At 37.6% G+C, this 26,204-nt stretch overlaps 1 protein-coding gene across 1 annotated transcript in view; it reads left to right on the top strand.

Annotated features, from left to right (window-relative positions):
• Positions 1 to 26,204, top strand: part of CNTN5 (contactin 5) — a 763,035-nt gene that overhangs the window by 657,492 nt on the left and 79,339 nt on the right. The window contains exons 15-16 of the mRNA XM_087966176.1: positions 13,947 to 14,074; positions 15,606 to 15,781. Coding sequence (XP_087822302.1) covers positions 13,947 to 14,074; positions 15,606 to 15,781 — 304 coding nt within the window. The remainder of the gene's footprint in view (positions 1 to 13,946; positions 14,075 to 15,605; positions 15,782 to 26,204) is intronic.

Below are 26,204 nucleotides of genomic sequence, written 5' to 3' on the forward strand. Positions count from 1 at the left end.
TTTCAATCCTATGGATCCTCTGATGTGCTTTTTAATAATATGCATAAAAGATACAATGAAGAATGAACATTTGCAAAACAGGTTGTTTAATTGGATGGTCATTTGTTATGCCATGCATTTTGCTTAACTCTATAAAGCAATAATATAATATATTATATAATAATATATAATATAACTATAATAATATATAATATAACTATAATAATATATAATATAACTACAATAATATATAATATAATACAATAATATAATATATAATATAAGGGACACGGTGGCTCAGTGGCTAAGATGCTGAGCTTGTGGATCAGAAATGTCGGCAGTTCGGCAGTTCGAATACCTAGCACCACACAATGGAGTGAGCTCCTATTACTTGTCCCAGCTTCTGCCAACCTAGCAGTTCAAAAGTATTTTAAAAATACAAGTAGAAAAATAGGGACCACTTTGGTCAGAAGGTAACAGTGTTCCGTGCACCTTTGGCATTTACTCATGCCGGCCACATGACCACAGAGACATCTTTGGATAGCGCTGGCTCTTTGGCTTTGTAATGGAGGTGAGCACGTATATGTGAGGGGAATCTTTATCTTTACCTTATAAAGCAATATATTTGTAAATGGGCCTCTGTGTGCTTTATCAAGAATCTGAGTCATAAGAGGGAAAATATATTTTGATTTATTTGCCCCAAACCAAGGAAACACAGACATAAGAAAACCTTATGAAATGTCCATGAAATGAAGAATAGCAAAATAAGGAGAATAGAATGGAATAACAGAGTTGGAAGGAACCTTGGAGGTCTTCTAGTCCAACCACCTGCTTAGGCAGGAAACCCTAAACCAATCTCTTCTTAAAAGTTTCCAGTGTTGGAGCATTCACAACTTCTGGAGGCAAGTTGTTCCACTGATTAATTGTTCTAACTGTGAGGAAATTTCTCTTTAGTTCTAGGTTGCTTCTCTCCTTGATTAGTTTCCAACCATTATTTCTTGTCCTGTCCTCAGGTGCTTTGGAGAATAGCTTGACCCTCTCTTCTTTGTGGCAGCCCCTGAGATAATGAAACACTGCTATCATGTCACCCCTAGTCCTTCTTTTCATCAAACTAGACATAGCCAATTCCAGCAATCGTTCTCTATATGCTTTAGCCTTAAGTCCCCTAATCATCTTTGTTGCTCTTCTCTGCACTCACCCCATTTCTAAGAGGTCTGTAAGGGGCATGCATAAGCACACCAATGTGCTTACCGTCCCTGTCCTTTTATTTGTACCTATTTCATGTAATCATAATCTGTTATCTAATACATGTTTGACAAATAAATAAATAAATAAAAATTAAAAATAAATAAAGCCAGCTGGGTGACCAATCACTTTCTCTCAGCCCTAGAAAGGTGGCAATGGCAAACCATTGCTGAAATCCTGTCAAGAAGACAAAGGCACCAAAACAACAACGTTATAAACAAAAAAAAATGGCAGCCACAACCACGCAATTAACTCCTGTTCTCTGATTCAACTGCACAATTGTAGCTGCCATCTTGGATTTTTATTAACCCAAGTGGATTCTCTGGAAGGTGGGCAGAATTCTCTGCAATTCTTTCTTTGGTCACAGAGAATACTTTTTGGATTGTTGATCAGCTGTTTCCAAAGAGAGAAGACTAAAAATGGAGCTATATATAGGAATCCAAGTTAAAAGCCTTCCTGGAGATAGACAGGCTGTTAGTTTGTCTGTTGTCAGTTTAGTTTTTCAATAATGAAAACAAACAAACAAACAAACAAATGCCTCTTTCCATCTGTTAAGCTTCTACCATCACTCTCAAATTAAAAGGGGATTAAACAGTTTTGAGGTAGGAAAACTAGAAAAGCAGGATTGAAATCTTTTATCTTAGCCAGAAAGGAATTTGGGGCCCATGAAGTGATAATTATGAGCCTCCTGCAGTTTTCCTTCCAAAATCTGGAAAAAAAAATCATTGACATTTCTATTTTTAATTCAAAACAACTTCAGATTGAAGCCCTATGGCTTCACCTACTTTGTCTTTGTTATGTATGACATTTCTCATTGAAACAATCAATCAGTGCTAGTTGAAATGGAACATGTGTCTAAACAATTTGGAATTTGCAAACTAAAACTTCATCAGAAAGTCAGATTTGCCATTAGCTATGCCACTGACTATATAAATCAGATAAATTTGGGGAATATTAATATATTTCCATGGAGCTTGAAGAAAGCTTTAGTATTTGGTTGGGCTAAGCTTTAAATACACTGTTCTCATCCAACAAGGAATTCACAATTTCACTTTAAATGTTACTTTGGCCATTTTAGAAGCACTTTTATCTCATCGGTGTGCCTTAATTATCATGAATGATGGTGCAGGTTTTCAAACAAATGGTCAGCCAATCGAAAATAAATAGATTGTGTTATCTGCAGGTTAATATTCCAGCAGAATTACTCTGAATAGAACAACCTTGCAAAGAAATAGGTTCCGACTGAATGGACTACATTACAAAGCTTATTTTAATAACAAATATGATTCCAGTCGACAATCATTATTCCAAGAAGAGAGAAAATGTCCATGTAAATATTCAGCTTCCAGCTGAAAACTCTCATCATAGCCACTGATGGTTATAACATTGGTTGCATTTCATAAAAAAATAAAAATAAAAGATTGATATTCATTATACATAGTCGTGTATGTGAAATATATAATTCTGCAATGGTTCTGTTCTTTCCTCAGAGATGTTTCTGGTGGCAGTATGGGAAGAGAAATATGTTGTCAGTTGTGGAGTACCACAAAGATCTGTTCTCTGTGTTTTGCTATGTAGCTTCTACATCAGGAGTGTCAAACTCACGTTACGTATCGGGACTTTTTTCCCCTTTGCTAAACTGGGCTTGGGCATAGCCAGCACGTGATACATCCGGCCCATGAACCAGGAGTTTGACAGCCCTTGTTCTAGATGGAGACAAGTCAAAAGCAGTTTGAAGTTTGGTACCAACTGTATGTTGATTATTAAGCCATCTGGATTCATGGATGTATCTCTCTCTCTCTCTCTTTCTCTCTCTCTCTCTCTCTCTCTCTCTCTCTCTGTGTGTGTGTGTGTGTGTGTGTAAAAAAAAACCCAATAATTTGGTAAAATAGGAAGTTTGTAGAAGTATCCTCACCCAATAAAATGTTTTTAAAACCGAGATTCCAAAAATCATTGGCAAAAGAACTTTAACTGACTATTGTGGAGGTGGTGATAGAGAGTTGAATGACTATAATAGAATAGTTTGGGCAACAATTAGGCAATTATCCAACTTAAATTTTGACTTTAAGTTTTGTTTATCTTTTTTGATGTCTCCTTGAATTTACAGAGTGACTGTATCTTAATTCTGAGCACAACATTACATCTTGCAACATTTTTATTACAGCTCCCGCCTGAATGCCTTTATTTATCATCAGGTTTTGATGGCAAGTTTCCATGTTCTTGTAAAGCCTTTGAGAGCTGAATAATGTGGAGAATAGGTGGCTGGTTTCTTCTAAAGTCTTAACAAAGACAACCGTCCCAAGTTTTTCATAGAATATGTATGCACGTATGCATGATTTAAATTGACTTGTTTTTGAATGAGCTAATTTCCTCTGTTTGTCAGTCATGAACCCAAAGAGAGATTTACAATGGTGAAAGGGATAATTCACATTTTGTCCTAAATCTATTGTTCTCAGAATCTAATCTAGGAATTGATGCCAAGGGAAATAAATATTAAATATTCCATCAGCTTCAGAACATTTTATAGACCTTGTTATAAAATTTATAGAAATTGATTCTAAACTGAATTTATATATAAGTTCCAAAAACTAATTTTGTTTGTATTTGTTTTTGTGTTTGCAGTGTGTGTGTGTGTGTGTGTGTGTGTGTGTGTTTTATGTTAGTTTGGCCTAGTTCTATTTTGGATAGCAATTGCTCAGGTTATTATATTACCAACAGTCCCTGTTGTTGCTGCTGTTATAAATTAATCTCCAGTTGTGTCCAGGAAAGAAAAGTCTCTAGAGATTTTTTTAAATACCCAGCATTAAAAAAACAAAACTATGACAAGCTGAAAGCGGCCGCAAGACTGTAAAGAACCAAAATTAGCAATTGGGGAACCAATTAAATGAGGTATTAACTTGCAATCCATGGGTTACTCTGAGCATCATAGGAGCTCAGAGGATAAATCAGATAAGCCCTCCAAGGATAGAGAAGAAAAATCCCTGAAGGAACACATCCAATTTCAAATATCCATTCCCCAATGATACTGCTGAAGCTCTTCTTTTGCATCAGAGCTAAGACTTCAAAAGAGGTTTTAAAAAAATCAGAAAGCATCAGGGAAAAGATTTAGCTCTGTATATATTCTTCCCTTTGTAAGACTAAATGAGATGTTTCTTTCATTTGGGGAAATTGTACTTTAATGGTTCATAAATCTTTGCTGAGTATACATACCATGACTGCCACTAAGACCCATCAATTATGATACAAGTTCTTAATTTGAGCCAATAGTCCTAGCTAGGCCTACTATCTTCCCTCATTCATCCTGCTGTGAAGTCTTTCGTTTGATATGTTTCCTAAGTCAATGGATCTTTAAGGATCAAAACAAGCATTCCAATACCTTGCAGGAAAATGTGGTAAAATGCTTTTATTGTAGGATAAAGAAGGTGTAGACTAGGTCTCCAGCCTTAATTGTCCCTGTACTACATGTACCATTTCCAGCTAACACATTGCCATGAGATCAACAAAAGCCCAGTTGTGGGGTGCTTGGTGCTCTCTCTGAGTTTGGTTACTTTCTTGCAAATATTTCATTATCCAACTAGGTAACATCATCAGTGCAATGAAACATCTGCAAGAAAACAACCAAGCTCAGAGAGCACCAAGGACACCACAGTTCAATCCTGAACTATAGATATTCTCTTCTATTAAAAGTTCCTATGCAAGCCAGAGGCCACAAGCTAGTGACTTCCTTGCAAGCCAATATATACAGTTGTCCAAACTTCCCATCAACCAGGAGTTTATCCAGTTTACTCAGGATGCTAAAGGAAAGAGCATTGTTCCTAATTGTGACACATTACTAAGATTTAATTTTGAGGTTATGGTAAGACAGAAGAGCAACCAAGATGATTAGGGGACTGGAAGTTAAAACAGACGACGAACGGCTGCAGGAACTGGGCATGGCTAGTCTACTGAAGAGAAGGACCAGGGGAAACATGATAGCAGTGTTCCAATATTTGAGGGACTGCCACAGAGAGGAAGGGGTCAAGCTATTTTCTAAAGTGCCTGTAGGCCAGACAAGGAATAATGGATGGAAACTGAACAAGGAGAGATTCAACCTGGAAATAAGGAGACATTTTCTGACAATGACAGCAATGGAACCAATGGAACAGCTACCTTCAGAAATTGTGGGAACTTCATCACTGGAAGCTTTTAAGAAGAGACTGGACTGCCATTTATCAGAAATGGTGTAGGGTCCCCTGCTTGGTTGGACTAGATGACTTATAAGGTTCCTTCCAACTCTGTTAATCTGTCTATCTATCTAATACAGAGTTTGACTACTTCAGTCACTGCAACGACTATATCGTATCTATGAACTGTTACATTAAAACAGTTGTGGCCAAAACTTGCCTCGTCTAAATCAGCCAAATCACTCTGAAGTTTATTTGTGTGCACACAAGCAATAATAAAGTATATACTGGAGCCCTAGCAAAATTTTGATACGTTGCTGAGTGGCCATGAGCAAAAGCAGAAATAGAGCTTACATACCTTTGGCCCACTACATTACAAAAAAGAGAAAAAGAAAAAGGCAAACATAGTGAAAATTACAGAATCACGTTGGAATATTTTAGATAAATCCATTTATATGGCCTTATTATTGTTATTTAATCCTTCCTTCTAAGTCAGCATGCTAGCCGTACTATCTTTGAAATATGGCTGGTGAATAGAAACAATATGGTTTACTGGGACACAGGTTCTTGGCTGAGTCTTTTCTCTGCTGCCACTTGCACTTACTTTAGCTTGCTTTGAATGTTTACTTACGATGTGTAGTGAAATGTAGTCTGGATTCCCAGGAAAGAGGGGCTGTACTCCAGAGAGCAAAAAGGCAGCAAAACTTGGAAAGTTTGGTCTGCAGAAAGAGAGTTAAAACAGCTCCTCCTTACTGATTCCCAGGGTATATCTGTAGTGATGCAAATAGTTGCTTTACTTTGGCAAAATTTCTGTCCATAGGCGAGGAACAGTAAAAGAAACTGATGAAGCTTCTTGGATGAGAATCAAAACGTCTTCTTCTTCTTCCTCAAGGAAAAAAAAACAGTCCAGTTGCCTTTTGAAAAAACATCATTGAGTAAAAGAAACTACTCAGAAGTAATTCTATGTGTCTTTCTTGATTCCAATAAAGGAGGATATTTGTAGCTCAGGGTTGAAATGACGGGTCCTTGGTGCTCTCTGAGCTCGTTTGTTTTCTTGTAGACTGTAGACTGTCATTGCCCCATCAGAGCCAGAATTTGTGGGGGAAGATGAGCTGGAATCTGAGCCAAGAGAGATTGAGGGGATGACTTTGTTGTCTTCAGAAGAAAATGGGGAAGGTCAGGGCCTTTCAGGATTAGGACAGCTTGTAGACAGAGAGAAACAGGGGCAAGATGAACATGAGAGACAGAGCTCAGGCAAGGAGCAAGGACCACTCGCCTTCTCATCCAAGAGCTCAGAGAGTGGAGCGAAGGTGTGAACAGCGCAGAATGACCTGACGACTCAGGAGGACAGCACCTGCTCATCTTCACAAGGCACACCTGGGGAATGAGACTTAAGGAGATGTTGTGGGGAGGGACATTAGTCGGGAACAAGTTCCTGAAGTGTTGAGTGCCGATGTTTGAACTTTCCAAGAGTCCTTCCATTCTTTCTGGCATTCTGGACTAATTACCTGGATCTTTTGCTTCCTGAACTCCTTGATTTGTCCTGCTGGATTTATTGCTGTGCAACCCCGGTGTACACAGCACTGGGACTAACTGTAGTCAGAGGCTGCTTGAGGTTTGCGGGGTGGGGGTTGTTATCACTCTGCTCTAGGATTTGCCAGAAACATGGGAGCATCTTGGAAAATTTGGAGCAATATAGGGGAGGTTTGAACTGCCAACTGTTTGTGTTACCTCTGTGCCGTACCCAGGTCATCACATAGACATTTCATTACCCAACTAGGTAACCTCATCAATGCTAGTCACCAAGGACCCCTCTTCCCTGATTCTGTGGCCTGATGCAAGGGAAATTTAAGCAGTTTATATTTAGAGAGGGGAAGCATCCTTGGTAGTGAATGCAGCCACTTATGGCCATTTTTGACTGCACAGTCATGGAAACTCAATTTTTAATATATATTTTTGCCAGAAAACAGCATTTATTTCCAGTTTCTGGCAAAAATACCACACAGCAAAATATGGGTTTGTTTAACAACCACCCCCAAAAAAGATCATAAAATGGGTCAGTCACATTACGACCCATTCTATAATCATCATGAGTTATGACTGTATGAGCAGGTTCCATTAAGATCCTAAGTTGAAAACTATCAGTAGCCTCAAGCATTATAATCTGTTTAAATAGGGGAAGGATGAGACAAGGATCAGCTCTACAAAAGTCCTCACAAATTCCTTTTGACCTCTGGTATTAACCATAATCAATTTCCTTCTAATTAGTTTGCCGATCCTGAAAATAGCAACACTCAATAAATAGCAGAAGTGTGGTCACTTCTATTCCTCCAAAATAAAAATAAAATCCATCCTCCCGATTACCATTAGCAAAGCAGTAGCAACTTCCTAGCTGCTCTAATGTGCAACCTTTCTTTATGAGTCTATGATGAAAGAGATGGAGAACTCAGAAGATGTTCAAGGAGAAATAAAGGTTTGTATTTACAAATACTTGTCCTCATTCCACACAATCCACATTAAAGAATATTGACAGCTTCTATAGCTGAGTTAATATGAAGAGACAGTTTGCTCTGATCAGGGCTTTCGGGTAATAAGAGTCAGTCAGTGCAGCCTTCCAACCTGCTTTGCATCTAAAAAGCCCCCCTCCTGAACATTCAGCACAAACTAATTTAATACCCCCGGTGGCCATGGCCATGTCAGCTGAGGAAAACATTTAAGCCACATGTTTTTCTCTTTAACCTACTTGCTGATTTGGGGCTTTTATCATCTCTTCTTTTGCCCCCCACACACACCGTGATTTAAAAATGTTTTATCTTAATTTCCTCTTCCTGATTTCGGTTCCTTGTTTTAGGGTGCAAAAGAATTGTAAAATGTATAAAGCAGTTTATATCATCTAGGGCAAGTCTGAGATTTAGATGATACAGACATAGATAATAGAAATATAGATGAAACAGATATATATCATAAAGATATAGATGATATAGATAATAATGAAAGATAAAGGAAAGAAAGAAAGAAAGAAAGAAAGAAAGAAAGAAAGAAAGAAAGAAAGAAAGAAAGAAAGAAAGAAAGAAAGAAAGAGAGAGAGAGAGAGAGAGAGAGAGAGAGAAGAGAAGAGAAGAGAAGAGAAAGAAAGAGAGAGAGAGAGGAAGGAAGGAAGGAAGGAAAACAAAGGAAAAGAAAGAAAAACAGAAGGAAAAGAGAGAAAGAAAGAAAAAGAAAGAAAGTCTACTAAATATGGCAGCCAATGTTACTATTTTTATCGGATATTTCTAACTAAATCAGGGCCATATCTATTTACTAGATTTTTATATTTTATTACTAGGTTCTATCAAAAAAAAGTTGCATGCAACAATAGTAATATTTAGGAAATCTAATTTTCATAATTTTGTGCATGTGCAACCTTTCTAATATACATGGTTTTCTATTCAGAATTTTGTGCACAACTACATAAAAGTAATTTTATGTATTGCTTGCAAAGCACAGTATATTCATAAATGTAATTTTTGTAAACTATTCACTTCTTTATTTTGGATCCCTGAATATTGATCGACATTACTATCCTCTCTTCATTCTTTTTGGGATGTGATGGAATCTGTTTGGTGGGAACAATAATTCTGTGTCATGGAAATGTATGGTATGTGTAAGAGAGAGGGAGGGAGGGAGAGAGAGAGAGATTGATTTAAACAAATGTATTGATCAGATGACACTGGTTCTTCTTTATCTCTATTAGCCTACATTCGCCTTGGTAGCCACACCATATTAATCCTATTCTTAAAAAGTGAGGTTGAAGGGTTCAGGTCTTAATCATGGGATGAAACAGTGCAACAAAGCAGTAAGTGGGCTTGCCAGAAATATAACAGTACAGTGAACAAAAAGGAAGTGAATAAGCATTTTCTGCTGCTATTGTTGGAAAGGAATCACTATCAAGGCATCTCCACTTGTCAAAATGTAACCCAATACTGAACCTTATTCCTGTGATAGGTTGAAAGATAAGTTGACTGACTCCTAACTGATTTGTTATATGGGTTGTATTGTTTATATGTTTAGACACAGGAATTGGGATAAATTTATCTGACTTACATGTTATTGTGAACACACCCACCTCTTAAAGTTACTCATGAACTGGAAGCCAGCTAATCACTCTTCTATTTTTCTTTTTCCAATTTTTCAAACCAGTCTTTCAAATGAAAAAATGTGCATATTGAGGGGAAATGCATATAAAAGTTCATACATTGGTAAAATAGCATGCCAAAAAGCTTTAAATTAAAGTAAATATAATGTAAAGTGAGAACAAAAGTACATAGCAAGGAAATTGTATATGAGAATATGTGCAAATCTTTGAGCAGACTTTAAAAAAACCAGAATTGGTTGTAGAAATTGAATGGAGTGTACCTACCGCTGGAAAAACAAGCTGTTATTTAGATTTTTTGTTAGATTTATATTCTGCTATTCCTTCCAGGAGTTCAAGCAATGTACTTACTTTTCTCTCCTTCAATTTTCCTATAACAGCTCTGTGCCGCAGGTTGGCTTGAGTGATTGAATATCTTTGCACAGGAATGGGTAGCTCATGGGTAGAATGTGGCCATCAGCTACCAGATTTTAGCATATCCATCTTTTTTAAATGCCCACAAAGCCTGGAAATTTGCCCATCTGTCAACATCATCATCCATCTCAGACACCCTCTGCACCTCAAAGGGCAAACTAATGTTTAAAGTTTTCTAACTGTGGCTTTATAGGTCATGTGAACATAGCCATTTATAAATAAAAGTTTATGAATTAATTGGATAGGTATCCAGCCAGGTATAGAGCTTACTCAACAAACCATATTGATATAAGTCACAGATTAGAGAAATGTGTATACCAGATCATTTCCTAGACTATTATAGATGGTCACAGAGTCAGCCAGATGTTTCAAGTGTATTTGGCATTTTTGCCAAATCTATCAAGTATTTTCCATGTACCTGGGCTAGACAGATGATGTTGTTCGATGGGATTAAAGAAATTGTCACAGGCTGTAAAGATGTGACTATAAAGCTGACCCTTGCAATTGACTGGTGGTGATCTTGTCAATGCCGAGTAGCGCTCCAAATGTTTTGAAATTACACCCAAGGCACCTATTACTAACTTTGCATTTTTTTGCCACAGCCATTTGGCTTCTGTTTGCAAGTCATTACATTTTGTGATTTTCTCCAGTTTTTTTTCTCTTCTATGGTGCTGTCTCCAGGTATTGCAATGCTCATTATCAAGACTATTATTATTCAGACAACTTTCCTGTGAGACAGAGACCGAGTCACAGCATGTATTATCCCATTAAGCTATTAACTTCCCTCTCTGTTTTTTGCTCTTACTTCACTTCTACACTTGGTGATGATCAATCACACTTTCACAAATCTGAGGTTACAATTGTATTCCACAGAATGGAGTTCAGCAAGAAACGTGCAGATGGAATGAATTCAGTTGTGAACACTTAACTCTCCTGTTATAATTTTTCACTCTCCCCATCTGGCATTTAGCAAGCAGCTTGCCTTACCTTTCCACGCCTGAGATTTTCTTTCTTCCCCTAATTGATTGAAGTGTTTACAGCACAGACTGAGTTCACAAAGAAAATGGAGCATGTTTTTCATGGCAATTGGGAACCTTTTGCCTGATAATTTTGTTCAACTGCATCCAATCACAGAAAGGGTCATTTGTTTCCTCTCAATTGGTCTAGGCTTGGTTTGGTTCTGTTTGAAAAAGCTTCTAAGTCTACACATACAATTTCACCTAAGGCATATGAGCATATGAGAATGTGTCAGGTTGAGGAGAGAGAGAGAGACAGCCAGAGAGAGAGAGAGGCAGAGAGAGAAAGAGACAGACACACAGACAGACAGACAGACAGACAGAGAAGCAGAGGGACAGATTAGCTTCTAAAGAAACATCTTCACTCACATGAACTTATCTGAATGGCATGTGACTTTCCCAGTTATAGTGCAGTATATATGAAATACTGTTCCTCTGAGGCAGGCTTGTCACACAGATTTACTACCAAGTAAAATACCTATCCCTCAGGGCCACCAACAAAATGTAACAGCATTATTCCTTTGTCGTGTTTCCATAGTCTGCTGAGCCCTCTTCCATCCCCAGCCCCCTTCCACTTGTTTTCCCTTTACTTCATTCCATAGTCATTTTTCATTGTATTTAGCAAAAACTTGGGGCTTCACCTTTATGCATGACAGGTGCCAGCTTGTCTGTTGGTACTTATCTGTCAGTATCAAAGACTGGGAAAGCTATTTGTATAAGTATGCTTTTTTTTCTTCCTAAAAGAAAATGCTATTTTACACTCACCCCCATCCCACCCCCAAACATTAAATGTTTTTTTTAAAAGGAAGATAAAAACAAATATAAACTAGCATGAAATTAGGAAGAAGAAGAAAGAATAAAATGAAAGAGAAAGCTAAAAGTGCAAGAAAATAAAAAATAATTGGCAGGGTAAGGTTTGATCTGGACATAAAACAAACAAACAAACAAATAAATAATTCAGCTTACTGATGACAGCTGAGCCAAAGGCGATGGATAAGCTCACCTAGCAGCCTCAGGTAGATGTTAAAAAGGAAGGAGAGTGTACAAACCTTATGGCATCCCACCATTGGTGGAATTGAATTTTTTTTTACTACCAGTTCTGTGAGCATGGCCTGGTGGGTGTGGCAGGGGAAGGATACTGTAAAATCTCCAGTCAGAGGTGGCATTTGCAGGTTCTCCGAACTACTCAAAATTTCTTCTATCGGTTCTCCAGAACTGGTCAGAACCTGCTGAATGCCACCTCTGCCTCCCACATAGCAGGGGTTGAGAGAGTGATCAACCTGGCTTCAAAAGAAGGTGGTGAACCATCACAACCACCCACTCACCCAATCCTCTGAGGCAATCCAGAAGGATATCACCATTGATGGCATCAAAAGCTGCCAAGAGGTCAAGTAGGGTAAGGGTGGATGCACACACACACACACACACACACACACACCATCTCACCCTTCTAGAGATAATCCAAAAGTGTGACCAATGCTGTTTCCATCCTATGCTCAGGCCTGAATCCCAACTGAAAGGGATCTGGATATCCAGACTTTAATGATTGTCTCCAGTTCTTGTTCTTCTATTTTCTTCTGTCTCCAAATATTGCAATGTCCATTAGCAAGACTTTATAATACTTATTTGCTGCCCAACTCCCAGTGACTCTGCACAGTTTACAATAGTTAAAGCATTTAGAAGCATTTTTTTAAAAAAAAAAACCTCCAAAACAATACATAACAAATAGTAATAGCAGTAACACTTAAGACTTATATACCGCTTCGCAATACTTTACAGCCCTCTTTAAGCGGTTTACAGAGTCAACATATTGCCCCCAACAATCTGGGTCTTCATTTTTACCAACCTTGGAAGGATGGAAAGTTGAGTCAACCTTTAGCTGATGAGACTCAAAGTGACGAACTTCTGGCAACCTGCAGTCAGCAGATGTAGTCTGCAATACTGCCTTCTAACCACTGCGCAACCACAGCTCTTCCTGTGATGAGTCAATGGCCAATAAATCAATAAATAAACCCAGAAGGGATCTGAAAGAAAGAAAGAGACTTCAGGTATCCTTGCCTAAGGTCCAGGTGAAGAGACAAATATTTAAAGCCGTTCAAAAAAATAAGTAGGGTGGGACCCACTGAAATTTTGGTGGGAGCGTCATTCCTGAGGGTATTCTAGTTATTATTGTTTCTAGAAACCTATATTCTAGTTTTCAGCTTCTTTTACTCTTTTCACTTCTATCCAATATTTCCCATCCCCATGTAAAATTTTACTTCATTTGCTGCTGCTGATATCATCACATACATTACTATGTCAGGGGGAAACTAATATATACATTAATATGGTATAGGAGATGATACCCTATGTGGCTTCCATTTTCAGAAGTAGCATCACATTTCTCATGAAGTTTAACTCCACCCTTCAACTCCATTTTGACAATATGCTATGCAACTATAATACAGGGAAATAATATCCACTTGCAGCCAAAAATGTATTTCCATCTTCATGCTGTCCTGCCATAGAGTATACTATACATCATCTTTGGACTATATACAATTAATTTTCTCTTCTTTGCCCATCTGCTTCTCCTTTTTTACCATGTTTTTGTTACACTTGTTTTTAAGGTCACTATCACATTTCATTTGAACAGCTGGTGCTTAATATCGAAAGATCATTGCATGGTAAAGTTACACAGTCAGTGAAAGACAGATGTCATTTTAAAAACTCATTATGTTCTACTGTTTGCTAAAACAAGCACATTATGAGTACATTTTTAATAAATTATTTGTCTGATGGTTGAAGAATTAAGCTCCTTCAATCAGAAAAATTTATTTTAATCTTATTTGAAAGACTGGAAAATTCAATTCCCTTTCTTCGTACTTAAGAAACATGGCCAGACTTCACAATTCTATTTACAAAACCTGAAAAGAAATGACACTGTAGGAATTACCTTCATTTGAGATACTATAATATGCAATTTCAGGATCAAAACTTTTTTTTTATAATTTTCAGGGTAACTGTTCTTTCAGATGGAAGCCTGCAAATTCTGAATGCCTCCAAATCTGATGAGGGGGAATACATATGCCGAGGAGAAAATATATTTGGTTCAGCAGAAATTACAGCTTCAGTATTTGTGAAAGGTGAGATATATCACCGGATTCATCTGCATAGGTTTGCACCAGGTAAAGTTGAGTACTCCAACAAAACTCCAACAAAAGTCAGTTTGGTCTAGTAGTGGTTTAAGGCATCAGGCTAGAAACTCTGCGTTCTAGTTTCATGTTAGCCAGGTGAACTTGAGCCTGTCACTTTCTCAACAACCTCATGGAATTATTGTTGTGGGGAAAATAAGAGGAGGAAGGTATGTTGGGTATCTTTGCCACCTTGAATTATTTGTAAAAAATAATCAGGAGGTATACAAACAGATAAATACAAGCAACATGCTGGTATTCCAATACTGTATTCTGCTATCTACAGCTCTAGTAGGACAGAAATAACACTGAGATTCTTCTTTTTCTCTTTTTCCTTTTCCCTTTCTTCTTCTTCTTCTTCTTCTTCTTCTTCTTCTTCTTCTTCTTCTTCTTCTTCTTCTTCTTCTTCTTCTTCTTCTTCTTCTTCTTCTTCTTCTTCTTCTTCTTCTTCTTCTTCTTCTTCTTCTTCTCCTCCTCCTCCTCCTTCTCCTTCTCCTTCTCTTTCTCTTTCTCCTTCTCCTCTTTCTCCTCCTCCTCCTCCTCCTCCTCCTCCTCCTCCTCCTCCTCCTCCTCCTCCTCCTCCTCCTCCTCCTCCTCCTCCTGTATTTTTAGGGATAGTGGGGAGTGAATAGTGAAGCCTTTGGGCCACTTGGATTCAAGGTTTCTCTTCTAACCTTGAGTAACTACAATCCCCTTGGAAATGGAGTAGACCATGGTCATAGCAAACAAAATAGCAGCCATACTCTGCTATGAGTTTGGTGATCCAACATATTTAGTGGGCATTAGGTATGAAAACCATTTTGGGCTTATAGTATAGTTCTGTGATAATTATATTATGCAACCTTTCACAATCCAGACATGTGCAGATATGTTGGACCCTAATATATCTATTATTTCTGCTCATTGGAAGCAAGTGGAAGTTGCAGTCCAACACATAACACACACTCTCTCTCTCTCCCAACCATCTTCCAACGAATGGTCACAAAGGAACTACTAATAAGAATAAAATAATTGCATCTTAAAAATTAAACACAAAGGAACCCATAAAACATTTAAAAGGTATCAGAGGAACAGACAAAACTCCAGAATTAAAAACCCGAGTCTGTATTCTAAATATCCTAAAAACCAAAACTGTACCTGAACAATTTTTCTTCTTCTCAACCACAGACACAAAGCATTGGGTGGAGAAAACTGATAAAAGGAGGAGAGAAGGAATAGGATATGTGTTTGAAAAAAAATTGCCCCCAAATGGCAATTACTGCTGAAGGCACTGAGTTTGTTTGAGTGATCTTTGTCCCCTTTACACTTTTATAATGACTGTGAAAAGGGCAAACAAAATGAGAAATTCCTGTACAACTCAAAGTATTATGGTCTACATTTTTTCTGATTTTTCTGTCTATTTTGCAAGAGTGTCAATCAATGCAAGCCCAATCAGTAAAAACAACAAATACAGGGATATTTTATGGTTTGTTTTGTCTCCTAGAGCCTACCAGGATAGACCTGTCCCCCAAGAGAACTGAGCTCACTGTGGGAGAAAGCATTGTCCTCAGCTGCAAAGCTTTCCATGACCCAACCTTAGATGTCATCTTTCACTGGAGTCTGAATGGGCAACCTATCGATTTTGAAAAAGAAGGCGGACATTTTGAAAGCATCAGGGCGGTGAGCATCAGTTAAAATCCATTTTTTTTGACAAGTTTAATGGAATGAAACATGCTGGACAAATCTCTTCACTGTAAATTTGCAGTTATGATAGAATTATAGTAAGAGGAAGGAAGGAGGGAGGGAGGGAAAGAAGGAAGGAAAGAAGGAAAAAGGGAAAGAAGGAAGGAAGGAGGGAGGGAAAGAAGGAAGGAAGGAGGAAGGAAAGAAAGAAAAAGGGAAGGAAGGAATGGAGGAAGGAGGAAGGAAAGAAGGAAGGAAGGAAAAGGGAAAGAAGGAAGGAGGAAGGAAGGAGGAAGGAATGAAGAAAGGAAAAGGGAGGGAGGATTTATTTACTGAATTTAGTATCTCATTTAATTAAATTAATTAAAGTATAGGATATTTGCTTTAAACAAAAATTAATTGCAGTGAATCCAATCACTTGCCTATTGTTAAAATATTCATGAGTTTAGGCCTTAGGTACATTGGATCTTTAATACTATAATTCCTGATTATTTACTGGAAATCCTGGAATTTCTTTCTCAATTCATTTCAGAATAGGAGTGACAAAAGCTTATTTCATGTGAACGAGAATCATCTCCTTTCTTTTACTTTCCTATTTTTTCTTCCCTTCAAAGATGATAATGCTTCAGACCTATAGTGGCAGCAAACTCTTAGTTAAACAGCTGTCAATAGAAAGTTAGGCTTTTTAAAATTAATTTCGAAAAGAGTAGCCATGTTAATCATTTTCAGAAAATAATAATAAAGAATACAGAAATATTTTAATAACTAGCATGTTTACCTGGAATAAACATTCATAAAGACAATTTCGATAGATGTTAAGTACTCCTTTAATTAACTACAATTTATTTTACAGTCACTGTAAAACAATGGCAAACAATGTAACCTAATGCTCCATATATAAATATATCCTGTCTACTAATTTTTAAAATCCCATTAAGATTATTATAATTGGTTGGTGTTATTTGAATGGTACTGAAGATATTAACTAAATATTAATAATATCAGCAAATGCAACTCTAGTTATGCACAAACTCATACAACAGCCAGTAATTTGTTGAGAGTCCACAACTCCACATCTAACTAAACAACTAACTAAACGTCCCATAAAAATTCATTGCCCTGGAGAAAGACTCCAACTCTGGAAGTTGATTGGCAAATAAAAATATTTTGGGCTTTTGTTGTGGACATTTCATGGAATGATTATGATTGTGAGTATTCCCAGCTATAAAAGAGACATTTAGCTTAGGAACTCCAGTGGAGCAGTGGTTAAAATGTAGTATTGCAGGCAAACTCTGCACACAGTCTGGAGTTCAATCCTGAGGAGGCTTAAGGTTGATTCAGCCTTCCATCCTTCCAAAGTCTATAAAATGAGGGAGCAATATGCTGACATTTGTAAACAGCCCAAAGAGAGCTGTAAAACATTGTGAAGCAGTATATAAGTCTAAGAGCTATTGCTATTACCAAAGTCAGCAGAATTTCAAATGAAGCACTGAGTTGACAGTCCCACATTCTGCTTATGTTTGCAAGGCAGTTTCTCACTGGTCCTCCCACAGAGATGACAGTACTACCTCTGGTTGGTCAATAGGTTTGGTGCAAAACCAAAACATCCCAGGAGATAGCAGGAATGGCCTAGAACAGGGTCCAACCACGTCGGCGACGTCGGGAACTTGAAACTCTTGTTATTCTTTTACTCAGTATACTTTCCTTGGCAAGGGAGAAAGGGGAGAGGAATCTAATTGGCTCTGGTGTGAAGCCAGTGAAATGTTTGTCCCTTAGAACATCTGAAGAACCAACTTACAGTATCAGATACCTGGTTCATATTACCATATGTGGTGGACATGTTCAGATGCAAAGAAATATTGGACTAAAATCCACACATGGTTGGAAAACAATGATAAAACAGACTTTAAACCAGAGATCTTTTTATTGGGAGTCATACCAGACATATATAATAAAGAACTGAAATATTTGATTGTAAATGTCTTAACAGCAGCTAGAATTGTATTTGCGAAGAACTGGAAAAATGACAAAATACATATGCAGGAGGTTATCAAAAAATTATGGACTGTGCTGAAATGAGTAAACTGACATTTGAAATTAGAGAACAAGAAGATAAGCAATTTTATATGATATAGGATTTGTTTTATCAATGGTTGGATAAAAAGGCATGGTAATATAATAGACTAGATAATTTTGTGATAGAAATCTAATAGATTGATATAAAACATAATACAGATATATATAACCACTGGTTGAAAGTATAACATAAAATGATGGAATAAATAGTTTAGTCATGGATGATTAATAACTGATAAATATATAAACATATGTTAATTTGACAATGTGAAGATTGATATAAATTGTGAGTAAATGACTATAAAATTATAGCATAAAAGATACGTAACCAACTGACACACTGTATGTATATAAAATGGAAGAGAATTTTATGTTTTTATGTTTTTGTATGTGTATGTTTGTGTTTAAAAATAAAAAACTTTATCTAAAAACAAAAGAACCAACTTATAGGACCAGATGACTTTGGGTCGACCACTCTATCTCAGCCACCTCACAGGGCAGTTATTTTGAGGAAACCAGGAGGATTGGGTATGTTCATTGCCTTGAGTTATATATAAAAATAATAAAGGAGGGATATAAATAAAGTAAATAAATAATAAATGAGAGATGGGACAAGTGCGTTCGCCAATGAGAAACAGCTCAGAAGGAAATACGTCAATCTTCACAGCATTTCTTTTAAGCCAGGATTAAGAATCAATTCAGTTTCTTAAGCTGAACAAAATTAGGAAAATAAGCTCCTTATAAAATGGATAGTATTTTACATCGAGGGCTTCTTTTTTCATAAACATAGAAGGAATGTAAGCTGGTTGGTTGCAGAGATGGTATTCAACAGGTTCTGACCAGTTCTGGAGAACCGGTAGCAGAAATTTTGAGTAGTTCAGAGAACCGGCAAATACCACCTCTGACTGGCCCCGCCCCCATCTATTCTCTGCCTCCTGAGTCCCAGCTGATTGACTGGGTCTTCTTTTGTTGCCCTGCACAGGAGAACAAAGCTGGAAAGCAGGTTAGTGGGGTGGGGAGGGAATGGAGATTTTACAGTATCCTTCCCCTGCCACGCCCACAAAGCCATACCCACAAAGCCACACCCACAAAGCCATGCCCACAAAGCCATGCCCACAGAACCAGTAGTAAAAAAGTTGAATCCCATCAGTGGTTGTTTGGTTTGCTAATTATGTGGTAGCAGGCCACTGTTGACTCTTAGGACCACATAGATAGATCTATTCCAGGATGATTATTGATTGAGGTTGTTCCTTCTGAGCTGTTTCTCATTGGTGAACACACTTGTCCCATCTCTCATTTATTATTTATTTTATTTATATCCCACCTTTATTATTTTTATAAATAACTCAAAGCAATGAACATACCCAATCCTTCTATTTTCCCCATAATAACTATCCTGTGAGGTGGTTTGGACTGAGATAGAGTGACAGGCCCAGTCTCCTGGTCTTGTAACCTGGTTCTTCAGAGGTTCCAAAAATATTCTGATCACCACTGGAATCGGAGAAAGATACTATGTGATTTTTTAATTATTACTATTGCTGTAATTTTGTTGAAGAAAATAGTATGCTTTTCACATATAATACATGCCACAATAAAGATTCCTATGAATATTCCTTATGGCTTTGAGAAGCCTACATTTGAAATCTCTAAAGTTCTGAAGAAAGTGACAAATATGCCAGTAACAGTAAAACTACCATTTAAAAATCCTAGTTAGTGAACTTATGATGATACAACAGGCACAATCTGTGTCTGGAGATTGCCTCAGAATAGCAGGGAAAACCCATGTTATTTCAGTTATTCTGGCCATTTCACATAAATTAACATCCATAATATAAATGGCAATAATTGACACCAACAATGCAAATTCAGATTTAACAAACATTGGTCTGTGCCAGATATTCAAGCCACCCATATGGTCCTTTAAATTAAGGTTTTTATTTCTTACCGAGAATTCAACAGCTTTAATGTTGGAGAGCTTAATGGGCAGATTAAATATATATAGTTAATTTCTTGGGTCTTTGGGGTCCTTAAAGTTTCCAATTTGTATTCCTCTGTAAGGATGTTGCTTGATGAAGGAGAAGGCATACAGGACAAGACTTTAAATACAGACTGAAATGTGTTGAATCTCTATTCAAAACTCAGAATCTTGGATAATGAAAATGACAAGAGAATAGCAGTGTTTAAAAACCTACAGCATCCCAAAATTAACTTAAACTGCCTTTTGTTGCACAGATAATGGCACTTGCAAAATCTAATCACCAGAGACAATGTAGCACGAATTCCTAAAGGAGCTAGGGATATGATTGGTTTTTACTAGCCTAAAATTGATTCCATTCTAAATGTAAATTTGAGTTAAATATTAACACAGAGCCATGTAAGATATATAAAGGAAAAGAAACTCCCTAAGGAAACAAACAAAAGACTAATAAGGTGCTGATTTGAATAAAAACTTCTTATGCTAATTTATAGGTGCTGGGTATAAATCCCAGCCATGTTTTAAAGCAGAGCATTGTACCATAGTGTGAGGGCAGGAGGAAACCAGCACTAGATATCATCCATGTGGTTGTTCAAACTAAAATCTGCCAAGCAAAGTATTCAGCAACAAAGGAGAGTTTCTTATTTATTTGTTTGTTTATTTATTTGTTTGTTTGTTTGTTTATTTATTTATTTATTTGCTTGCTTGCCTGCTTGCTTATTTATTTACTTGCTTATTTATTTACTTGCTTATTTATTTACTTATTTTTATTTGTTTGTCAAACATGTACAAGATAACAAGTGCAGGTATGAACATAAACATGAACAAAGGAAGTAAATACAGAGAAATGGGAACAGTAAGACAGGGACGGTAGACACGCTGGTGCGCTTATGCACACCCCCTTTATGGACCTCTTAAGAATGGGGTGAGGCCCAGGGTAGACAGTTTGAGATTGAAGCTGTGAGGGGTTGAGGCTGTAACCACAGAGTCGGGTAGGTCATTCCAGGCATTGATCACTCTGTTGCTGAAGTTATATTTTCTGCATTTTGCTAGCTGTCAGGATTCCGACAGTTACCCCAATTAAATCATGAGTCTCAAGCCAAACTTCCAAAACTTCAAAAGGATTTATTGGGAGCTAATATGTGCGGCACTGCCTGGGTGTAGCCAACTCTGAGACACATAATTCATTGTCACCCTTGACCCTGGTTTTCCCCCACCCCTCTGAGTGTATCATAATTCATATTCTCCAATGAGACATATCCATAGCCAAGAGTCATCAATCATGCTCTCCAGTTAGATCTTTGCCCGGCGGAAACTTCAGTCACCTAGTTACTATCTTTGAAAAACTTTATGGAATGCACTTTTGATTTCCAAGCTGCCGCATTGCTCTTTCAAACCCCTTTACCCCCTCCCTTTCTGTTGGCAACTCTAAAAAGACCATCAAAATATTTTATGAGTTGACACATTTATTCTCAGGAAGCTTGAGAATTTCTTTCCAGTTTCTCCTGACCATGATAGTAGCTTTCCAATATGGGGGGGGGGGGGTTGTCACAGAGAAGAAGAGGACAACCAATTCGCTAAAGCACCTGAAGGCAGGACAAAAAGTAACAGATGGAAACTTATCAAGGAGAGACCCCACCTGGAACTAAATAGAAATATCTTGACAGTGAGAACCATTAATCAGTGGAACAGCTTGCCTTCAGAAGTTGTGGTTGCTCCATCACTGGAGGGCTTTTAAGAAGAGCTTGGACAGCCGTTTGTCCAGAAAGGTACAAGGTCTCCTCTTTGAGCAGAGAGTTGGTGGAGAAGACCCTCAAGGTCCCTTCCAACTCTATTATTCTGTATTTGTTGTTGTTGTTTTGGCTTTTGTTGGAAATGGTTATGCTGACATTGGGTTTTTTTTCCCCTGTCACATAATTTCCCACCAATTCAAAGTCATCCCTGGCTGTTTACTTTTTTTTCCCTCTGAGAGAAATGCAAGAAGAGTTTCTCCATGCTGTCATAGATCTAGGAAGCCAAAGAATGTGCAAACTGCTAGAAAGAGGACCGTAATGTTCACCCACAGACTCTTTAGCGCAAAATAATCTAATAAGTGTGAGATGCATCCCAGTGGCATCAATCTTTGGGTTGGGAGTCAGAAATCAAGATGGTACCAGCAACCATGTGATCCAAGAACCTCCCCTTTTAAACATGTGTTGCATTCAAATCATTCACAAATGCATTAATGTTTTGATCATACAAACATGACTTCCCCCTTGATTTTCTTCATTCCCCCACCCCAGCCCGTGAAACCTCTGCTCCTTCCACAAGAATTTCAATTAATGTGTCTTCTTCTTTCGAACAAAATCTGAGAAAATTTTCCTTCATCAGACTGAACAAAACAGTACAAAAAATGCAGAACTTTTACTCTGCATGAGGGAAAAGTGTCTGCTGTCCTTAGAGTCCTTTGCCTTTAAAATAGAGAAATTCAGAAGCAAGCTGGCTGGAGAATTCTGGGAGTTGGAGTCCATCCATCTTCCAGTTGCCAAGGTTGAGAAATATAGTGCTTTAAAGCACAATGATGCTGGAGGACCACTGAAATCCAAAATGCCCTCAAAGAGAGAAGTGCCCTCTGAGAATCCTTCCAATAAAGCACTTTCCTTTGTAAAACAAAACAAATATCTACTCTTGCTGATGATTTTACAAAAAGCAATAACCAGAGCTGGAAAACACAGTTGCTCCATCACTTGCCAGGGTTCAGCTTTCATAGGCTTGATTCAGATAATAGAGTTATCCCTAAGCTTACCTGCCTTATGTGGGAAGAAATACCCTTCTGGTTCAGTTCCAAACTGGGAGAAAGACCCTGGAAACATGAGGCTGATTGGAAAGATGGTTTAATGATGAAGCAGAACCACATGGGTTCTGGGCAGCTGACAAAATGGAGTTGAGAGTGGGGGGGGGTTATACCTACTCTTGGGCTTTGCACTTGAACTTCCTGTTCCTGTGCAAGAACATGTATTCTACTGGCTGTTGTCAGACTCCCATGGGGCCATGTAGGGGTTATGTAGGGGTCATAGCAGGTTCTATAGGCAAAGTACAAATCCTAGGTGTTTGTCTGAGCTAAGTTTGGTTGAAGTATGGACTGCTGATGCAATGAAGGTGCTTGTGTTCTGAAAGGGTGTTAGGCAATTCCTGTTGTGGTTTAATGGCTTTGTCCTGGTTTGTATCTTGAGTGGAATCTAATCCTACCATTCTGCCTTTGTTTCAAAATATCCTGTCTTGAATGGATTACCAAATCTGCATTTCTAAAAGCTACCTGCACTATCTGGGGGCTAGCAAGAAAAGTGGGGGGTTGCTTTCTGTCTCCAAGAGCGTGTTTCTCCATTTCTCCTTTAGGAAAATATAATATTCTGCCTTTTTAATATTTCCTAAAATATTTCATTCTTCTAGGAGGGTGGGTGCTGGCTTTCTACACTTACTTCAGAATAACAGAGCAACTTGGAAGGGACTTTGGAGGTCTTCTAGTCCAACCCCCTGCACAAGCAAGAAACCCTACACTATTTCAGACAAAGGGTTGTCCAATTTCAATTCATATGGCATCAATTCATATGCCTGTCCATCTCACTGCAGCAACTCTGACCAGCACCCAAGAAATAAAACCAAAAACAGCAACAACTCAAAATAATTAAAAACAAGCACCACAACTGTCACAAGCTGCAATGAGCCAAATAAATCCCTTCCATCTTATAGGTCAGTGACAGATAGACAACATACAGTTAACCAACAAATCAAAATCCAACTTCTGTGTTCACACAGCATGCTACATGCCAGGAAATAAATTTTGTGTGTCTTAACATCTGGTTCATGTTTATCTTCTGAGAAAAATAATTGGGCAATTCAATTATCTGGAGTACTAATTATCCAAGCCCAGCTTAACTTAGCTTATGGTGTTATCTATATCCAACCATTTCTAAATTATAGTATCTACATTTTCTTTCTATGGACACGGTCCTAACATAGTAAATTATGCCCAAATATGGCTTGATTATTTGTGACTTAGTGATCCAGTCCTTGTGGTTGGAATATCATAGTTTATTTTCCTGTGCAAGGTAAAAACCCAACCAGTCATTCGTTTATGTGATAAACAAAGACCTGCTCAAGCCAGGACTTAAGCAAGTTTGAACAAAGAACAGTTCCAGCTGCTTTAGTTTGATTTATATTTTTGTAATTCCAAGTATGGGACTAAGCCTTAAGTCCCCAATCATGGCTACTAATTATTATAACCATGTTTTGGGCAAGGTGTTGTAATCTGTTTCAATGGGTCTTGCTTCTGCTTTCCAAAAATGAAATTCATCCAGTTGGTCCTGCTATTTGGATTTTTAGACTATACATATATTTCCTTTCCTTATTGTGATACAATAATTGTGAATCCTTTCTTAGAGCATCACGATACATCAGATACTGAGGGAATTAGACCAAGCAGTTACTGTCTATATAATATTTTTATTTGCGTTAATAACAAGGCTCACATTAAATGTAAATTATTCTCAGAGGGGAAGAGAAATGTCAACTGATTTGGTCTTACCTTTTCTGTATCCATGGTTTTATATCAAAAGGACAAATCTTTCTGAATGCACCATATTTCACAACTAATAAGTATTGTAGCAGCAGATTGGCACCTTATTGAAAAGAAATACAATTCATCACATATAGTCCAACTTCAGGGGCACAATGAATTGGTTGAGTACCCCACATCTTAAAACCTCACAGGTGAAAACATAGGAATTGTGCCTTTTCTTTTCTTCTTCTTTTTTTTTTTTTTTTGGTGCACATTTGGCTTAGGCAAGTGTCAACAGATCTGTCAGTCTTGATGTGCACAAGAAAGACTCATGTTATTAGAAGGCTTTTGATTTTTTTTAAAGGAATACTTCGAATTTTTTCCCATGGTCTCTAAGTAGATTTTGCTTTTTGAATTCAAAGTATGGGGGTGGGGGAAAACCCACTCTAGTCTGTGTCACTTCGGAAAAGGAACACGGTTTCCAGGTTTGCATTCCAAGCAAAAGTCCCTCCTTGTACAAATAAAAGTAGAATTATAGAGGAAGATTATGGAGGGGACAAGTATAAGCTGGTGAGCATGACCATAAGAACATGACAATAGTCCTACTGAATTAGATGAAGATCCATCTTAATCCAACTCTACACTTCTCAATGACCATGGGAGCTGATAGATCAGAGTTGGAGAATGACCACCAGCTGGCCATTGTTCCCCTATATCTGGATTGGGAAAGTTGGAGGAGGAAGGTACTCCGTTAAGTGTTGAAGATTGCTAGCTCTTAATAGACTTCTTTTACATGAATCCATTTTCTTTCATAGGCATTCAAAGCCACACATGGTAATTAATTCCATGGGTTAATGATGCTCTAGGCAAAGACATGATTTCTTTTTTTCTGTTCTAAATCTGATTCCTGTGAACTTCAATAAGATTTGGATGTTTTGAGACAAGGGGAACATTTTTCCCACACTATTTTCTCCATGCCATGCATGGTTCTATCCACCTTGATCAGACATCTTATGTCAGGCACAAAGAATTAGGATCATGTGTTAAGTTCCAGTTAAGCTGCCCAAGTGTGGTATTACTAAGGCTTTATAAAGGGGTACTAGTACTTCACATGATCTTGAGATGAATGAAAATGACAGGGGGGAGGAGATTGTAGAAATGTAGACAATTATCTAACAAACTGAGTGCTGGGTCAAGCTACAATATGGCCTTTAAATCACTTTTTAGAAATTTTAGAATTCAAAAGGGCCACTTAAGCCACCGAGTGCATTTTCTATTGCTAGAGAAAAAGCAAAGTTTTAGGGATTCTAGACAGCATATCATAGAATGTGACTAATAAAAATAGATAAAGCTGAAAACATTAAGACTCTTCCAATGCCATAATGATATTGTGTGACTATTATATAAATCAAGATGAAATTCAGCAAAAAGGCCAGCAGAATTCTCAACAATTTTTTCTTAAATGCTAAAAAGGAACAATAGGCAATTGTCATTCAGTACAGCACAGCAGTCTTAAGAACTGCAATAGCAATTTAGGATTAATTTATCACCTGCCACTATACATTTTTAAAAAGTAAGCAAGCAAGCACAGTGTTATCCTGACTCAGTTTTTACATATTTTTAAAGCAGCATTCTTTTATGATAAACCGAGAAACAAATTCAGCCGTGAATATTAAAAAAATAATAATCTAGCAGTGCAACAGAATTTTAATGCAAAACTGAGCAAGTTGTGCTGTGTTCAAATTGGTCACTCTGAAGATGCTATCTGAAAATAATTTCATTGCATTCTCCCATTTCTGTATCTAGTGTGACACTTATTGCTAATTTCTGTA

Source organism: Notechis scutatus, chromosome 5 (genome assembly GCF_049901735.1).
Source record: "Notechis scutatus isolate UNSWTSFEM ecotype Mainland chromosome 5, rNotScu1.2, whole genome shotgun sequence".
Classification (NCBI taxonomy): Eukaryota; Metazoa; Chordata; class Lepidosauria; order Squamata; family Elapidae; genus Notechis; species Notechis scutatus.